Source organism: Cornus florida, unplaced genomic scaffold (genome assembly GCF_030987335.1).
Source record: "Cornus florida cultivar Cherokee Brave unplaced genomic scaffold, ASM3098733v1 CherokeeBrave_3.0.0_Hap2_Chr08, whole genome shotgun sequence".
In the NCBI taxonomy this organism is placed as follows: Eukaryota; Viridiplantae; Streptophyta; class Magnoliopsida; order Cornales; family Cornaceae; genus Cornus; species Cornus florida.
The window spans coordinates 2,787,942-2,803,674 of NW_026775578.1; the positions used below are offsets into that span (position 1 = coordinate 2,787,942).

General features: G+C 32.9%; 2 protein-coding genes and 1 non-coding gene across 6 annotated transcripts; all 3 read right to left on the bottom strand.

Annotated features, from left to right (window-relative positions):
- Nucleotides 1–3,790: 3,790 nt before the first annotated feature.
- LOC132268894 (uncharacterized) lies at nucleotides 3,791–12,734 on the bottom strand. Of its 4 annotated transcripts, XM_059769798.1 has the most exons (14): nucleotides 12,540–12,727; nucleotides 12,268–12,367; nucleotides 12,074–12,182; nucleotides 11,163–11,251; nucleotides 8,852–8,908; nucleotides 8,641–8,749; nucleotides 8,447–8,548; nucleotides 8,226–8,290; nucleotides 6,567–6,670; nucleotides 6,385–6,449; nucleotides 5,237–5,291; nucleotides 4,352–4,527; nucleotides 4,148–4,241; nucleotides 3,791–4,032 (listed from the first exon to the last, which is right to left on the bottom strand). In XM_059769798.1, the coding sequence occupies exons 1-12, from the start codon at nucleotides 12,595–12,597 to the stop codon at nucleotides 4,367–4,369; spliced, it is 1,074 nt and encodes a 357-aa protein (XP_059625781.1). In that variant the 5' UTR covers nucleotides 12,598–12,727; the 3' UTR covers nucleotides 3,791–4,032; nucleotides 4,148–4,241; nucleotides 4,352–4,366. The 4 variants fall into 4 exon arrangements, with proteins under 4 accessions (XP_059625781.1, XP_059625783.1, XP_059625782.1 ...); XM_059769800.1 differs by lacking the exons at nucleotides 3,791–4,032; nucleotides 4,148–4,241 and having other exon boundaries at nucleotides 4,363–4,527; nucleotides 6,385–6,445; nucleotides 12,540–12,732; XM_059769799.1 differs by lacking the exons at nucleotides 3,791–4,032; nucleotides 4,148–4,241; nucleotides 4,352–4,527; nucleotides 5,237–5,291 and adding an exon at nucleotides 5,679–6,001 and having other exon boundaries at nucleotides 12,540–12,733.
- A 33-nt stretch (nucleotides 12,735–12,767) lies between these two features.
- TRNAA-UGC (transfer RNA alanine (anticodon UGC)) lies at nucleotides 12,768–12,840 on the bottom strand. Its single transcript has one exon. It is a non-coding gene; the product is annotated as a tRNA-Ala (tRNA).
- Nucleotides 12,841–13,741: 901 nt separating this feature from the next.
- LOC132268895 (histone H2AX-like) lies at nucleotides 13,742–14,700 on the bottom strand. The gene is made up of 2 exons (XM_059769802.1): nucleotides 14,396–14,700; nucleotides 13,742–14,123 (listed from the first exon to the last, which is right to left on the bottom strand). The coding sequence occupies exons 1-2, from the start codon at nucleotides 14,591–14,593 to the stop codon at nucleotides 13,902–13,904; spliced, it is 420 nt and encodes a 139-aa protein (XP_059625785.1). The 5' UTR covers nucleotides 14,594–14,700; the 3' UTR covers nucleotides 13,742–13,901.
- Nucleotides 14,701–15,733: the final 1,033 nt, after the last annotated feature.

A 15,733-nucleotide genomic window follows, 5' to 3' on the forward strand; every position in this document is an offset into this window, starting at 1 on the left:
TTAGTCACAAGAAAGAAAAAGAAAAGTAAAAGCCTCTTTCTCGCACGTATAGTCCATGTCTTCTTTTGCATTATTTTTTTCTTTAAACAGCCGGCACACTAAAAAAACAAAGTTTGGGTAAAGTACAGTTACACCCTTTAAGATTTGATAAAAAGACACTCAAGTAAAACTTATCTATTTTTTTAGACAAAGACACTGCCTGAAGGTTCAAAAATGAACAAAAACACCCATTTACATGAAAAATTGACCAAATTACCCTTTGACCATTTATGAGACTTTTTTAACTTTACAATTTAATAAATTGGACCAATCTACCCTTATGAACAATTTATACATAAAAAAAAAGTAACAATTTTTTTTTTTTTTTTGTTATTTACTCCCAATTTCTTAAAAATGTAGAAGTCTAAAATGATTTTTTGATCCAATACATATATTTCAAATAAATTATATTTTGTTATTACTTTTTTTTTTTCCTTTTTTTTTTAAATTAAGATGCTTAATTCTTTCATTTAAAAAAATTAAACTAATCTCTTTTCCTTAAAAATAAAAAATATGATACCAGTATAACTTTATGCATCTTAAATTATATATCAAATATTATGCATTTCTCAACATAAAAAGGAAAAAAATAATAATAATAAAACAAAAGGGAAAAAAAAAAAACAAAGGCATGCATAAAGTTAAGATGCATAAAGTGATATTGGTACCTATTTTTTTATATTGGAAAATGCGTAATATTTGATATATAATTTAATATGCATAAAATTATACTGGTACTATATTTTTTATTTTTAAGGAAAAGAGATTGATTTAATTTTTTTAGATGAAAGAATTAAGTATCTTAATTTTAAAATAAAAGAAGTAATAACAAAATATAATTTATTTGAAATATATGTATTGTATCAAAAAATCATTTTAGACGTCTATATTTTTAAGAAGTTGAGACATTTAAAAAAAAAATAAAAAAATTTGAACAATATAATTTTTTTTTTTTTTTACTTTTTTTTTAATACATAAATTATTCATGAGGGTAGATTGGTCCAATTTATTAAATTGTAAAGTTAAAAACGTCTCATAAACAGTCAAAGGGTAATTTGGTCAAATTTTCATGTAAATGGGTGTTTTTGTCCATTTTTGAACCTTCAGGTGGTCTCTTTGTTCAAAAAACAAGTAAGTTTCATTTGACTGTCCTTTTATCAAACCTCAGGGGGTGTGACTGTACTTTACCTAAAAAGTTTTTAATATCTTGGTCCTATTACGTAATAACGTATTTGAGAATTGTTGAATATTGGGACAAATTAAGAATTATTAAGATAATTTGAGAATGATTTTGAAAATAAAATAAACAAAGTTGTTGCTTCTTACACCCTCGTTAATCACCGAGGAAAAAAAAAAATGGTCTATTTTAGTGACAAATAAAGGAAGATAAACCCTTCTTAGCCTTCTATGTAGATATTTCATTGATGAGATCGTTGATTCAACCTTCTTTTTCTAACCATAAACAGTGGCGTAGCCAAATAGGGAACTTTTATGGAGTAATTTTTTTTAATTTTATACGAATTTTTTTTTATATTTGTATAATTATTTCCTCTAAAATTTAATACTGCACATATATATATATATATATATATATTATATGAATAGTGATACTCATACCAAACACTTGCAGTGAATTGTCTAATCGAATAATTTTTAATTGATTATTTATATCAAATACATCTAAATAGAGAGCTTCACTTTTTTATTTGTTGCATAATTGACCAATTAAAAAAGTAGGTCTAATAATACAATGTAACTATTCGGTGCAAGAATCATTTTCCATATTACATATAGAACGATACTTAAGTCATCACTAGCGAGGACTTGCACCATCCTTACTAGTGATGTGGAGATATCTGTGATTTGGTAAGTAGGTATTTACCCACCATATTAAATTTAACAATTAAAGATAACATGTCTATTTATTATTGGTCCACATCACTAGTGAGGATGGTGTAGATCCTCACTAGTGAGAACCTAAATATTGCTCTTATATATATAAGCAAAAGCCCATTCACGATTTTACAAAATATTGCTTTCTCACAAAATATGATATTTTTTTCCACTTTTACAAAATATTATATTCTTTCCCACTTTTTCAAAAAAAAAAAAAATACATTTCATCAATTTTGTTGTTCTTTCAAAATTTAATTTGTGTAATTGTGTTATTAATTACTATTCTCTAAATAAGGCTTAGAATTTTTTTTTATTTGCTTCCCAAATCACAAATTTACTTACTTTATCAAATTTTTCGATGGATTGGATTATGTGGTTATATTAGTTATCTTCGTATCTTGCTTTTTATTTATATATTTATTTTTTAATATGAATGAATTATTATTAGTAGTACATTGATAGTCTGACATAGTTATTAAGAGGACAGTTGTGAATGTATTGAATAGATATATTATGAATCAATGTTTTAATTTAGGCTAATTACAAAAAATCTCCATTTACTATTACCCAGTTGCGAAAAACCCCCCTTATTAATATTTTTGGCAAAAAATTCCCCTCAACTATCCCAAAGGGTGTTTTTAACTAACGTCCATTTAAGTGGTTTGTCTAATGGAATTTTTTGAACGAAATTACCCCTTAATAGATTATTCTTCAGATACTTTATTTATTTTTTCGCTTCTCTCTCCGCATCAAGCAAGCCTTCTCATTCCTTCAAACACAAAGCTAACAGCGAAAAACCCAATTATGGGATCAAAACAATTTTCGAGTAATAGGTGGTGGAATCAAAACAAAATATAATGAGATGATAAATGCATTTCTCTCAAAATAAATTACTTAAATATCCTTTATAATTAGATTATTGTAAATTGAATAAAATGCAACGATGTCCTTTCACATTAAAAAGAAATTATGTTACATTTTTTAATTGCCAATTTTAGTCCAACTTACCTTGCTGTAGCATAATTCAATTAAGGAAAATAAAGAAATTGAACTAAGGAAACATGACAAATTATTAATTATTTTCCTTAAAATAATTAACTATTATAATGGCCGCCAAAGATACGAAACATGACAAATTATTAATTATTTTCCTTAAAATAATTAACTATTATAATGGTTGATAAAGATCAAGTGCACGCCTTCTCTCTCCTGTGTGGTTGTATTTAATTTAATTTTATTTTATTTTATTAATTACACATAGCTTAAATATGATTTTATTGGCTTTCCATTTTTTATTTTTTTTGAGAATTTTTTTTTGCTGCTTCACATACCTTGCTTAACTGAAACAGAGAAAATAAATAAATAAATAAATTGCCAGAAGAATAATCTTTTAAGGGGATAATTTCATCCGGAAAATGATCTCAAACAATCACTTAAACGGATCTCAGTTAAAAACATCCTTTAGGATAGGGGAGTTTTTCGCAACTGACAAATAGTTAAAGGGAATTTTTTGCAATTTGCCCTTTTAATATATATATATATATATATGGTAGACAAGAAACAATAATTACCTGACTTAATGTAATTGGTGGATATGGTTTGAACTACCTAATACTCTATAATTTCTCAATATTCTTGAGCTCAACTTGATCAAATTGGTGCTGGGCAACAAAAACTCATTCTCAAACTTGAGCTTGAAATCAATGTTAAAAAAAGAAAAAGAAAAAAAAAAAAACACTTACATATTACAATGATTGACCACATTCAAGCTACAAGCTTCATTCCTGGATCTGTCCCAAAGCACGAAGGTATTAAAAATGAAGCTAGAAATTCGTTTGGTTATGACATGGACAAGTTTGAGTTTAAGCTGTTTGTCAACGGCTGCTCTCATTTGGCAAAACCATTACATTATCTTCTTTTCTGTCTGTACTACAATAAATCATACACGTTCAATCAATATTTAACCCCACAAACATGACGATACTGTGTACTAACTATGCATTGTCACGTACAGTTGTTGTCTGGACTCTGGCCCCAGGTCTACACCTTCCGGTACCCAGCCCATGCAGGTGGTCACCCCTATGGTGCCAAACAATGCTGGAAAGACATGTAGATTGTAAGATTAACATATTACCATCCAGCAAAAATCGCACTGTTATTGTTATTTCATAATAGATCATACTATATATTATTTCAAAATTTTGTTTTTTACCTGTACTTGCCCGATTGATATATCCATGCTCCCCGGTTTAACTAATTTGATGTTCTGAATATTCCCACTTCCAAAATTCAGAATCTTTTCTAGCCTGAAAAAAGTCAACTCCGATACATTGTTTTTACAGGGATAATATTAGATGAGAAAGGAAATCCATCTTAGCCATACCTATCTATAATTTTAAAATAAAAAGAATCTAACCGGTTTGAGAGTTCATCAGGGGCAAGGGTTTGGAAACCTTGAATGGACCTTGTCAACATCCGCAATTATTTCAGGATTGAGCTTGACTTCACATGCATTGATGACTTGTTGGAGCTGCCACAACTTTGTTGCCCCAAAAACAGCACTGGCGACAAGAGGGTGTCTCAAAACAAATGCTGCCCAAAGGAACCAAAAGTGAGAATGGGAGGAAGAACTAGCAGAGAAGGTATAAATATACAAAACTTGTTAATGGATCAATAGCCTCGAACAAGTCATGAACCACACCCACAGACAATCACATATCCAAGACATTAAGAAACTTACGGGTAGATTCAGTCAGGCAACAAATAACATTCCTGCCTCTCATCTCATTCATCATTCAAAAACAAGCCATCAAAGCTAATTTAGCTAATTTTTTATTTGGTATTGGTTTCAATTTATAGGTGGAGTGTTGAGATTTCAAGTATACAAACATTAGAGAAGCCAATTTTACCAGCACACTTTGGAACATATACTTGCCCAGAAATAATAAGATTCTATTGAAGTGGAAAAGGTGAATAGCAGTTTGATAGAATCACATTTTCCAAATTCCTAAAACCACAAGGTGTCCACCTATGAATCAATCAAGGAAGAAACCCAAAAAAATAAATGCAAAAATTAAACAGATGGAAGAGCCACAAAACGGCATCCAAAAATTAAACAGATGGCTGAGCCAAAGAGGGCAAGACATTGATGCAATGCAATTTATAAATTTTACATTGAAATAAACTAAACTACAATGAAATTCAAAGAGAAAATTCCAAAAACTACATGATTGACCAATACAGATAGGTGTGTGGTCTTGCACTTCCACAGAAAGTGACCAAGAGAGACAAATCATCATACCAATTGCAATTGACACAGGATGAACACCATATTTTCTTGCGATGTCAAGGTATCCCTGCAAAAGATTAGGTTAAGCATGCATCAGTATCAAATGGAACTAAAAGAGTCCTGCCCATGACGAAAATTAGAAGCTAAGAGCCTGAAGAATTCCTCAACAAGAAACCTCTTTATTATTACAACGTTAGCTTTTGTAAGCCCCTCCAATCAACTAAACCCAACAATGAGGCTACATATCCATGAGAGAGAGAGAGAGAGAGAGAGAGAGAGAGTATAAAATGCCTAAGGGCATGTTTGTTAAAGTTTTTGGAAAAATAGTTTCCAAGAATTCTGATACCAGCAAACAGTTTTCAGATAACCTTAGAAGACCGCTCTCTGAGTTTGTAACTTCTTTGAACTTTGTTTCTTGTTTCAAAAACTGTCAACCAAATAAATTTCGATTTGAAAACTAAAATCTACTCGGACGACTGAACCATTACAGGCCTTAAATAATTTTTTATTTTCAAATAACAAGCTAAGAGGTATACCATTAAAAGGTTCAGGTTATACATATACAATGAAGAGTATTTTATAGAACAGTTATTAGGTGAGGAGGAAATGAGGATGTTAAAATGGATGATAGGAGTGACTAGAAAAGATAGGGTTACAAACCAAAATGTGAGGGCGAAATTAGGTCGTATAGACACATACATAAAAGATCTGTAGATGCACCGATGAGAAGAGGAAAGTTAATTTTCTTAGAGGGTAGGTAGGAGGCAGAGAGGGCGCCTGAAATTAACATGGGATGAAATCATTAGAAATGATTTTAAAAAGTTAAATATTAGAGGAGAGATGGCTTGTAATAGAATAGGATGGAAAAAGAGAATTCATATCCAAAAAATACCATATCCAAATCAACTTTCCCGAGTGTAAGAGGATGATACATATCCAAAAAAGACCACAGTTCTAACACTCGGGAAAACACCAGCAGGAGTAAGCATTTTTCTTTCCCAGTAAAACTAATTCAAATTTTTCAAAATACATTTTTCCAATGTTGATGAACATCAAAAAATTAACAATTTTGAAGATTAGCATTGTCTTTTGTATTTGTATCAAAAACAGTCTTTCAAAACTATACTACTTATATTCAATAATGAAAACTAATTGCATACTTTGGCGGCATCTCTAATTGTGGTGTTGGACAGATTGTATCTTGATTCCCCTTCCGAATACCTTCCTGGGCAAAAGAAATGAAACAAATTAGACATTAAAGAAATTTATCAGTACTTGCTGATTTTTGTTAAGGATAGATTTGCCAGTAGATTGCATGATTCGGGCAACTTAACAATTCAACCTTTAAAAAGATTCAAACGAGCATCTGCTGGACCACCATCAGGTGAGAAATACTTTCCAGAAAGCATGCCCATTGCCAGAGGGCTATAGGCCAATAAACTTATCCTAAAAAATGTCAAAAATGAGAGATCAAAGATACGAAGTGAAAATCAAGATAAATTTTCTCGATAAGGAAATCCAGAAGATAAAATTAAATATGCAATACAACAGCAAGACCAATCGAGCAAACAAGTCGGATTTAAGGGGCTATCTTGTCTTGAAACAAAGTTGCAACAACAACAAAACCTTCCTCCATATATGCATCTCCTAATTTCTCGGTTGGAAGTACAATCCTGTTCCCTACCTTCTCCTTGCTCAAACCACCAATTTCCATATAAAACTAAAACTCCATTTCATCAACATTTTTATGCTATTAAGTGCCAGTTCAGGAAGCAAACTGGATATTTTTTAAAATGAATTTTGGACGGAAAGGTGTAATTAAAATAAAATGAAAATGAAAATCATGTAATCATATATTGCAATAAAGCCACTTAAGCCAGACAGTTCAAATCCTCTTGCTGGAATTCAAACGACTAAAATCTAAAACTAATTTCAATTCCCAGTTCAATAAAGGATTACCATCCAAGGGTTGTAGCCTACTGGCACTTCCTCAACAGCCAAAGTAGAAGGTCGAGGGTTCAAGTTCACATAGGGGCAAAGTAGGCAAGTCTTGACTAGGAAAAAATGAAGGATTACCAAAACATTGGAAAAATAAGGAGATTGAGAAAGGTTATAGTTTCCCCTTTCCTTGTGTCATTGTCTTCCTTGTTTGTTCATTTAGGAATGACAATGAAGTTCTCCAATGCACACCTAGAAATTATCAGAAGCTACTGACTAGATTTACTTATCCCCTAATTTATGTATAATCCCCAAATCTGTTAACAGTAGTACCTTGTAAAGCGTGATAAAGATGTTTGAGAAAGTAAATTTGCTAGCATGAACATGAAACCACTGAACTAACACTTTAACCACTTCCAATGCTAACACTGCAGAAGCATAGAGCACAATACTAGAGACAAGGCATGTCAAAAAGCACTTAAGGTGCCAGATTTTTGTTTCAAGTCCACAATAGAAGGATAGATCTCTCATGGATGCAACCAACCAAAAAAGCAGACTACAGAGGAACACATCATAAATGTTATGAGGAAAAGAATTATCTATAAAATGTGTTTGGAACTATATCTGTGAGAACCAATTACAGCTCCAAAGAATCAAATATCATGATAGACAAAATTTAATGACCATATGCTTCCAACGACGACTTTTTTCTTATTGAAAATTTATTTTTTGTTACTTAAAAGTCTTTTTCACAACAGTAAATAATCAGCATGATATCACTCACTATCTGTTTCCAATCATAAATTGTTAGAAAGACCACAAGTAGATACAATATTTTTTTTAACCTCATTCTGAACAAATTTGAGTGAAAAATAACAAATTAGTTCTACATAATTGGTTCTGTAAAAAATCAAAAATCTATATAGCATAATGATCTGTAGAGACCAGAACTTTTTTATTCAACGTATTTCAAAAAGTGACATTCAAGCAAATTCTTCTCTATCATTTCACACAGATAAAGTTGAGTTGATGCACCATTAATGATAAATAAGATATGGAGTACCTCTCGTGGTGACAGCACTCAGCCATTCCAGAGTCAAATTTTCGGCAAAGCAAGCTGTATGAGTTCTAGACAATAAAAAAATGAATGATTCTAGAACAAAGATAATGACTTGAATTGTAAATTAGCCTCAGCATGACTGCATGAGTAGATATATGTGGATATATATATAGAGAGAGAGAGAGAGAAAGAGAGTATTTTGAGCAGAATTGACAGATAAATACCTGCACAGATACTATCTTTGGATATCCAGCACCACTTTCGGCAACCTGAAGAAACTTCATGATGCCATAAGGTGTTTCATTGCTGAGTCCAACATATCTGATCTAGAAACAATATCTCCCATTTTATAATCAACCAAAGTTCATGTTTAAGAAAGATTGACAACAGAAGCAAAACCCTTGATATCATCACTAACCTTACCAGCATCAATAGCTCTACCTAGAGCATGAAGTTGTTCCTCTATATGTACTGAACTGAATTGTCGGACAGGATGATATTCAGTTTCTCCAAACATGGGAACATAGCTACAAGAATACCCATTAACACTTCAGAAAGGGGAAAAAATTAGGGAGTGACGGACGAAAAATAGAATGTCTGAAAATAAAAGATAGGATTAGCATCCAAACCGGTCAGGCCAGTGAATTTGATAAAGGTCAATGAAGTCCGTTCGCATTCTGGACAAACTGCATCAGTTTAATTAAAAACCATTAGCAAATAATACGACTTCCACAAACTGTCATACGAAGTCTCATACATCTCTACCAACAACATAACTTCACATTATATAAATATAGCATCTCTGAATTCAGAAAAAAATAAAATAAATAAAATAAAATAAAAATTAACCATTAAGTGCCAAAGTATTAGCCAATAAAGAAATACAACAGTTACTGTGTCGTGGCAACATGTAATACATGTGAAGCATACATAAGGATAAAAAATTCAATGAGATTTAAAGGTTGAGGGTGGACAAATTAGATTCACTAGAAAGATCCATTAGAAGACAATTAAGTTTTAGCGATTACTTATTAAAAAAACGATTGCAAGTGACTGCTCAATGTCAGTGGTTGGTGGTGACTCATTACGACTTTGTGCAGTTCACACTTCTTAAAAAGACCACTCAAAAAGGTGTGAGCATAACAAACTTAAGGCTGACATACACTCAAAATCAACTGAGCGAAGGATGCAGCTAATAAGCAGTATTTTTCATCAGAGAACATATTAGATCCCAGAGCACATTTTAGTCTAATCAATGTGTCAGTAAATAAAGAGATAAACTTACTAATATACATATATTAGGAGGAAAATGAAGTTGACAATACTAGTTTATTAATTATAAACAAAACATAATGCAAGAACCGCATATTTAAATATAAAAGTTTGTTAGAAAAAATTAAGTTTTGTAAGAAGTTGGCTTAAAGAATTAGAATTACTCGACCCCTGTCTTGTTCTAAAAGAGAGATATGTCTATGTCCAGTAACTTATCTTGTGCAAATGGCTTGAACTGCCCCTAGAAAGACTCCAATCCACAAGATTAAAACTGAGCTGTGACTGTGAGGTGTCAATGAGAGCAAACTATGAAGTTCAAATGAAAAATAAAGTTTCAAAAGAAATACAATCATTTCAGTAAAACCGGAATTTGTTTCTTTATTTACTTTCAAGTTTGAAAGTTGAAAAAAAAAAAAAAAAAGCATCAATAATATCGAAATTTCAAAAATCATCTAAAATTGTAGAGAAGTATAAATTGGCATAAGGGTCAAACCTCAAACCAACTAAAATGCTGTAAATCTTAGCCATAATGTGGATTCAGGATTCTAAGAATTAGAACTAAAAACCATAGATAAAAATTTTGCAATTTAAATATGATTACACCAAACTGAAACCAGGTTGTTGGAAAAAGGCTTCGTGAGGGTTTAGTTAGTGAGTTCCTAATGCATTAATTTCTAGTGACCAAGGGTTTTGGAGCTCCTGATCTGCCAAGATTGTTTTTCACAAATATTTTGAGCCTGTTTGGACACTGCACTCCTGTAGCCAGTCCTCCTTTCCTTGATAATATAAAGAACTTCTAAACTGATTCAGTCTGTTTTAGAACAAAAATTGAAGATGGAACATCATGAGTTTTCCACAATGCTAACGAAAAGAAGAAAGGGAAGGGAAAAAAGGAAAAAGAAATTTGCTCAGGCACTTTCTGAACTTCGATTATGCAACAAAGTTTATAGGTTTGTGAACTTTGTGTATGAGAGTGTTCAGTGCCTCGGTACCATGATTTCACTTTTCCATTCGTTCATAAAAGACACATTACCATAAGTTCTAAACATTTAAAGCTGGTGTCTCTCAAAAGTGCTTCCAGCATTGTGCTTCACAGCATCTCCTCAAACACATTATGATATTTACTTGTACCAATATATCCAATACAATAAATAGAAGGCTTCAATATATTATGCTGAAGAAGTGACTGTGAAATGTACTAATGCAGAAGCAAAATCTGCACAGGCTCTACAATTACTCATATTGTCAGTGGTCTATGATGCTACGAATGAAAAAGTTCTAGTATTGTGCTTCGTAACTTTTATTCAGAAACTATATGATTCTACTAGTGCCCATAAAGCCAATACAACACATAATGTGGAAGGCTTCAGTATCCTGGGCTGAAAAAGAGTGTCAAACGAAATAAAAAAGGAATAAGTTCTCCATAGATTGTACAACTAATCAATTGTTTAAGACAAACCCTGTACTTTCAGTAGCTTCACAGTTCAATATAACCAGTCATAAGGCAGAAAACTGTCCCCAAAATATATGGATAATATTTCCCCCTAGTCAGTTATCAAGCAACTTTGTAAATCTCGTATGCATATAATTTCAGTGTTCTTACTGTCTTACCAAACAGACACGTATTAGAAATTGCAACACTAAAATATATATGAGTAGTGAACCAACCTACTGTCAATGGCCTCAGTGATATTCCTGGCATCCAGACACTTTGGCCCTCCTCGAATCCAGGTCATCTGTCCAGATGGCCCTGTCACCTGCATCAAACCATTTAAGATAATATTTCTTGTTTTAGATAGATAAAATTCAAAGTCTAAAGACATAACAAAGTTTCCTAATGACATTGACACCAAAAAGTAAAAATCAAAATTTAGTACCATTTTATGGTGGATTTGATGAATTGGTGGTCTGAAAGACAGAATTTGCATAATTTTAAAGGATTTAAAACATGATAAAGCCAGAAACGTCTCTCTTTATTTTGAAAAACTAAGGCATATTCCATCGACATATCTAAACAGCAGCTTTTATGTTGCCACACTAGGTAATGACCAACAAAACAGTCCTAAATCAACGACTATAGTATTTGAAGCTAAAATTATACATTGGGTCTCAATTAAGGCGCCTGTAATTTGTCCTGATACTAGTACCTGAAAGCAACTCCATAAATCAACAAAATTCAAGGACACCTCTCCGAGTCCTAAATCATAACTGATAACGTACAGAGAGATTCGCCATTGTGCCTAAGACCGACACAATCCCTATGTTCTTTTCCCAGATCCATGTCAAGCATTCAAGAACACCCACTGACCCATGGCAAGAATTCTAGAGCACCAATCTGATCCATGGCAAGAATTGTAGAGCACCAATCTGATCCATGGCAAGAATTCAAGAATAAAGAACACCTCTCCGACTCCTAACTCAACCAAAGACGAAACAAATAGGAGTAACTAATAGTGGCCAAGACAACGCAATCCCTATATCTTTTTTCTTCTGAACCATGCAAGAATTCTAAAACACCTCTAGTCCCAAATCAACGAAAGAGTAATGAAATAACAGATAATGTAGAGAGAGAGATTGACCTTTGTGGCCAAGACAACACGATCCCTGGGAATTTTTCTCTCTCTAACCCAACGGCCCAAGTAATCCTCGCTCCTCCCCTGGGTTTCCGCACGCTGAGGTACTGGATACCTGAGTCAAAAGAAGTAAAAATCAAAAGATATACAGACCGAAGGATTTAAAAAGGGATAAGAAAAAGATAGAAAGAGAATAATACATTTCGGCAGAATCGAAGAAGTTGATTCCAGCATCGAAGGCTTTGTCTAAAAGTTGAAAGGACTGGACCATAGAGTTCTGCTCACCAAAAGTCATGGTTCCTGTAAAAGAAAAAATCAAAGAAGGTTAGATGTTCGAATTCTTGGATTACAATGTCACTATTATTCCTAAATGGATATACAATATATGTGTGTGTATATGTGTGTGTGTATATATATATATAATATGTATGTATGAAACTATGAATTAAAGAGCAAAGAAGACAGATGAAACCGAGGCAGAGTTTTGAGACAGTTAAATCCGGAGCCAGATTGAAAAGGGGAACGGCCATTGGGAAACCTAGAAAAAATGGAAAGAGAGTTTATTGTTCTTGATTGGAGAACGGACTGCAATTTCAAGATTTTGTATCACAGCGAGAGCGGGAGAGGAACGAGAAAAAAGGAAAAAGTACCAAATATTGGGGATGAGAGGAACGTTTTTCAACAGTGAACGTTGATATAATGGAGATGCAGGGTATCGAACCCTGTACCTCTCGCATGCAAAGCGAGCGCTCTACCATTTGAGCTACATCCCCATATGCCGATAAAATACTGGAGTATTTTATTTAAAATTTTCAATCGAGGGAAACCCAAACCCACAATATATTGATACTTTGATACTAATATTACTTCCATTGTTGCATTTATATTTTTACACTAATAATCACGTAATAAAAAATGCAATCTATGCAGTTCCTTAATTTAAATGATTTAGGTTAGTGTGTTAAAATGTTGACAAGGAGCATAAAGAACCCTCACAACTTGAGCGTATAAACAACATAGCCACCAAATTTGAAATATGGCACTTGAATAATTGAATTTGAAGCTTAACACTTGCATCAAGGCAATAAAATTCCCACCACTGTGCATCAAGGCACTGAAATTAAAAATATAACAGTCCAACAGATGAAGATACTGTCCAAGTTTGATTTTGTATGAATAAATTACCTTACCCAGAATAATTCTCATAATATACAAATTAACAAAATAAGTTAACAATGTCTGAGTTGCAAGCATGTTAACATATCAACAATATATTTACAGAAAATAGTAATAATAATAACATTCACTATAAAATATAAATTTATAACTAAAAAAGAAAAAATATGTCAAGAGAAATTAATTATCATGCCTTAAAAATTTCTGTGATAACCACAATCAATGAAAGAGCACAATCAAATCAAGAGTGTTAATGCTCGCCAAATCTGTAAAACCAAATAACATTTAACAACCACTAATTCTTTGGAATAAATAAAATTGAAAACAGAAAATAACAAGCACAAGAGATGCTCAATCAATAGGAACAAACCGATCAGCAAAGAACTTAAAAGAGTGGAAACACATTAAAAAGCTGAATATTCAATCAAACGGTAACAATTCCATGCCATCAAATCTCCCACAGAAGTGAAACTCATAATTTGACCAAAAACCATATCATAACAGAAATTATTGTTTTCATTCCTCTCTATATCCAATCAAAATTACCCAATATCAGGGTTTACAAAGATCTAATACCACAAATAAATTGAAACCTTCAGACATTAGACTCTCCCACAACAGCAGAAACCCTAAAACTCTTGCGACAACAACAGAAACCCTAAAACTCTTGTGACGCAGATCCAATATCTGCCTTTCCTTTGCCGGTCTTGTGCGGTAAAAGATTCTGATGAATGTTGGGCAAAACACCACCATTCGCAATGGTAACAGTCCCCAAGAGCTTGCTCAACTCCTCATCATTTCTCACCGCAAGCTGTATGTGCCTTGGAACAATCCGATTCTTCTTGTTATCCCTTGCAGCATTCCCCGCAAGTTCAAGAACCTACAATTAAAAAATAAATAAAAAACTCAGATCAGAAAGAACACAGGAACAATCACAAACCCTTTTGGTTTCCTCACAAGTTCAAGGTATACAACATAAATTAAAACTTCAAATCTAATGCGCCGAATTTCATCAAAATCCGTTTCTAGGGTTTTACGTTTTAGTTGAAGAATTTGAGAACCTACAAAGACTAAGAGATTCTGGTTTCTTTCACTATTTTCTGCCCAACCAAACGGAAAACTATATTGGAGGAAAGAGAATAGATATATCACCTCAGCGGCTAGGTATTCAAGAACGGCGGAGAGGTAGACCGGAGCACCAGCACCTACTCGCTCCGCGTACTTGCCGGCTTTGAGGAAGCGGGCGATTCTGCCGACGGGGAATTGAAGACCGGCCTTCTGAGATCTGGAGACTGATTTGGAGGACTTGGGCTTGCCTCTCCCTCCTTTGGTTGAACCTGCCGAACTCATCGTCTGTGTGTATTTGCGATGTAAAAAAAGCCCTAAAGAACGAAACAGCTAATCTGCAAGGAACGAAGAGATTTGAAGGAGGTTTGGTTATTGTGAGATGAGAGAGGCGAAGAGGAATGGAGAGAATATATAGGGGTTGCGAATGGGAGTGCGGTGAAAACCTTTGTTCTGATTGGTGGACGGGGAAGGACACGGATTGCCAGCGTGGAGGGTTTAGGGTACGAAAGACGCTAAACCTGATGGCACCTTGAAGTCTAGAAGAAGATTAGAGAAAGTGGCTATTGAATGTGAATGACAAGGCCCAAACCCGCAAATCTCAGTATTAGGCCCAGACTTAGCCCATGCGGATTAGTGTTGGGCTGCAAATCGATATATTTATATAGATTAGTTCTAGATGAGTAGATCATATCACGAACCGCTCAGATTAGTCCGGTGAACGATGCAGTGGCTGCTCTCACTGAATTTTTCCTATTTTGCATTATTATTTATATTTTTTGTTAAAATCTTGAAAATGCCCCATCTCAATTGATAAAAATATCACATTTAACATTCTTACCCCCACTGATTTTTTTGAATCCAAAAGATAATCATCTCTTTTTTACTCTCTACTGCCGTCACATTCATAATTCTCTTTAACACACTTTGATATTCCTACTCAATTTTTAAAAATACCCACTATATATAATCTTGCAAAGTAATTATGAAAAAATATATATATTCTCGTAAAGTAAAGTAAATTGACTTTTTTGTGACTTAGGTGCTGTTTGATAAAATTGAAAATTAAAAGCTAAATTAAGCGTTGAAATTTTAAAGTATTAATTAAAAAATAAATTTTTTTAAAAATTTTCAACGTTTAGCATTCAGCATTTAGTGATAAGTGATATATTTGTCACTTAAAATTTTAATCCATTTTAAGTAGCGTTTTTCAATGATATTGCCCATTTTAAGTAACTCTCTTAGTGTTTTGAATGAAGTTAAAATTTGGAACTTTTAATAATACATCCTAAATAGAGATGAATATTGAAGATACAATATTCCATTTCATCTCTCTCACTCTCGTCATAGTCTATTTATAGGCCATGACCCTCTTTTGCAGTTAACCAATTACATTAGGCTTATAGCCGAAAGTTCTCTTCCTTC